General features: G+C 38.1%; 1 protein-coding gene across 1 annotated transcript; it reads right to left on the reverse strand.

The window, feature by feature from the left end:
• Positions 1-552: 552 nt before the first annotated feature.
• Positions 553-1,041, reverse strand: LOC128579157 (S-phase kinase-associated protein 1-like). Its single transcript, XM_053581398.1, has one exon. The coding sequence runs from the start codon at positions 1,039-1,041 to the stop codon at positions 553-555; it is 489 nt and encodes a 162-aa protein (XP_053437373.1).
• Between the last annotated feature and the right edge of the window lie 838 nt (positions 1,042-1,879).

Here is a 1,879-nt window from a genome sequence, read left to right on the forward strand (position 1 = left end):
GTCCTATTAAGGGAGCACATCTACATACAGGCTATTCACAATTCGTGGTACACTTTGACTGTACATGTCTGGAAGCCATCCTAATAATCCTATTCAGAACAATTATTTCAAATAGCCTTTCTCTGGCTTCCAACTTATGAATTAAGATAGTATTATAATTCTATTTTAGAAAACTTTTTGCAACTTGTTTTGGGTACAATTCCAAATTTTAAAAGATCACTAAAGTTAACCAGACGATAAACTAGACAGAATCACTTTACAAAAAAAGAGGGAAAGCCCAAAATGTCACTTTCTACAGAGAACCCACAGTTCAGTTTTATTCAGAGCAAAGAAAAAAAAAAAAAAAAAACTTCCATCACACTAGAAGAAAGTCAGCCACAGGTTTGGAATGTGTACTCCAACTACACATGCAATGAGGAAAATATTCTGCTAATAGAATGAATTTGCTGCTGCATTTGTCTACTATTTGTATAATATTAACAATTATAAACAGAGCAGTGCAACTAGTAGTTGAAATAATCCTTGCAGTGTTACAGTGTCAGGCACAACATTTCACTTCTCTTCACACCACTGGTTCTCTTTGCATACCAGGACTTCCTCCTCTTCAGTAAAATCATTTTTGATATTGAAGGTCTTGCGAATCTCTTCAGGAGTTTTCCCCTTGATGATATTGGCAACAGAATTGCACGTAACATCAAGAAAACATTTGATGTCTAAGTAGTTTGCAGCCAGAATAAGTTCAAAAAGTGTTCCTTGGTCAACTTTCAAGAATTCTTGGTCCCAAACAGGGATATTTGTTCGCTTTTCTTTGTTCTCATCATCCTCAGGAGGAGGAGGGTCATCCCTGTGGTGGGGCACCACTGAACGACCTTTTTTTAATATTGCTGCATTAACATTTAGTAGAGGAACTGGGTCATCATCTCCATCATCATCCATTCCCAAATATTCCAACATCATCTTGATAATCACAGACTGTTTGGCAATTTCCACATCAACTTCAAATATCTCTCCATCAGAACTCTGCAACTTAATGGAAGGCATGGTGCTTGGTTTCAAAGGACAGCCAGAGGCTGATGAGAGCTGAGGAGTGTCTACACAATAAGACCAGAGGCAGAGGACAAGGCCACTACAAGAATTCTACAAAAACTTTAAAGACAAACTGGTATCTATATTACTCAACCTGTTCCAAAATGTAGAAAAAGAAGGAAGACTACCAAACACCTTCTACAAAGCAAACATTGCCCTGATTCTCTAAACAGTAAAAAACCTAACAAGAGGAAAAGCTTTCAGTTTTACTCCATTCAGTAAAATATTGGCTGTGGGTTTGTCATAGATAGCTTCAATCACTTTTAGAAATGTGCCACCTATAGGGCGGCACCTGTGGCTCAGTGAGTAGGGCGCCGGTCCCATATGCCGGAGGTGGCGGGTTCAAACCCAGCCCCGGCCAAAAAAAAAAAAGAAATGTGCCACCAATGCCTATACTCTTCAGTGTTCTAATTAGAAAAGGATGCTTGATTTTATCAAATGCTTTTTCTGCATCTATTGAGAGGATCATGTGATCTTTATTTTTGCCTCTGTTAATATGGTGGATAATGTTTATAGACTTGCGTATGTTAAACCAGCCTTGCATCCCTGGGATGAAGCCTACTTGATCATGATAAATGATTTTTTGATGATAAGCTGTAATCTATTGGCTAGGATGTTGTTGAGAATTTTTGCATCTATATTCATGAGTGAGATTGGTCTGAAATTCTCCTTTTTGTTTGGGTCTTTTCCTGGTTTTGGTATCAGGTGGATGTTTGCTTCATAGAATGTGTTGGGGAAGATTCCTTCTTCCTCAATTTCTTGGAATAATGTCTGCAGTACAGGAATAAGGTCT

The sequence above is a fragment of the Nycticebus coucang genome, chromosome Y (assembly GCF_027406575.1).
Source record: "Nycticebus coucang isolate mNycCou1 chromosome Y, mNycCou1.pri, whole genome shotgun sequence".
NCBI classification, from domain to species: Eukaryota; Metazoa; Chordata; class Mammalia; order Primates; family Lorisidae; genus Nycticebus; species Nycticebus coucang.

Coding starts and splice junctions, on each gene's coding strand:
- LOC128579157 (XM_053581398.1), bottom strand. CDS start 1,041: ATGCCTTCCATTAAGTTGCAGAGTTCTGATGGAGAGATATTTGAAGTT.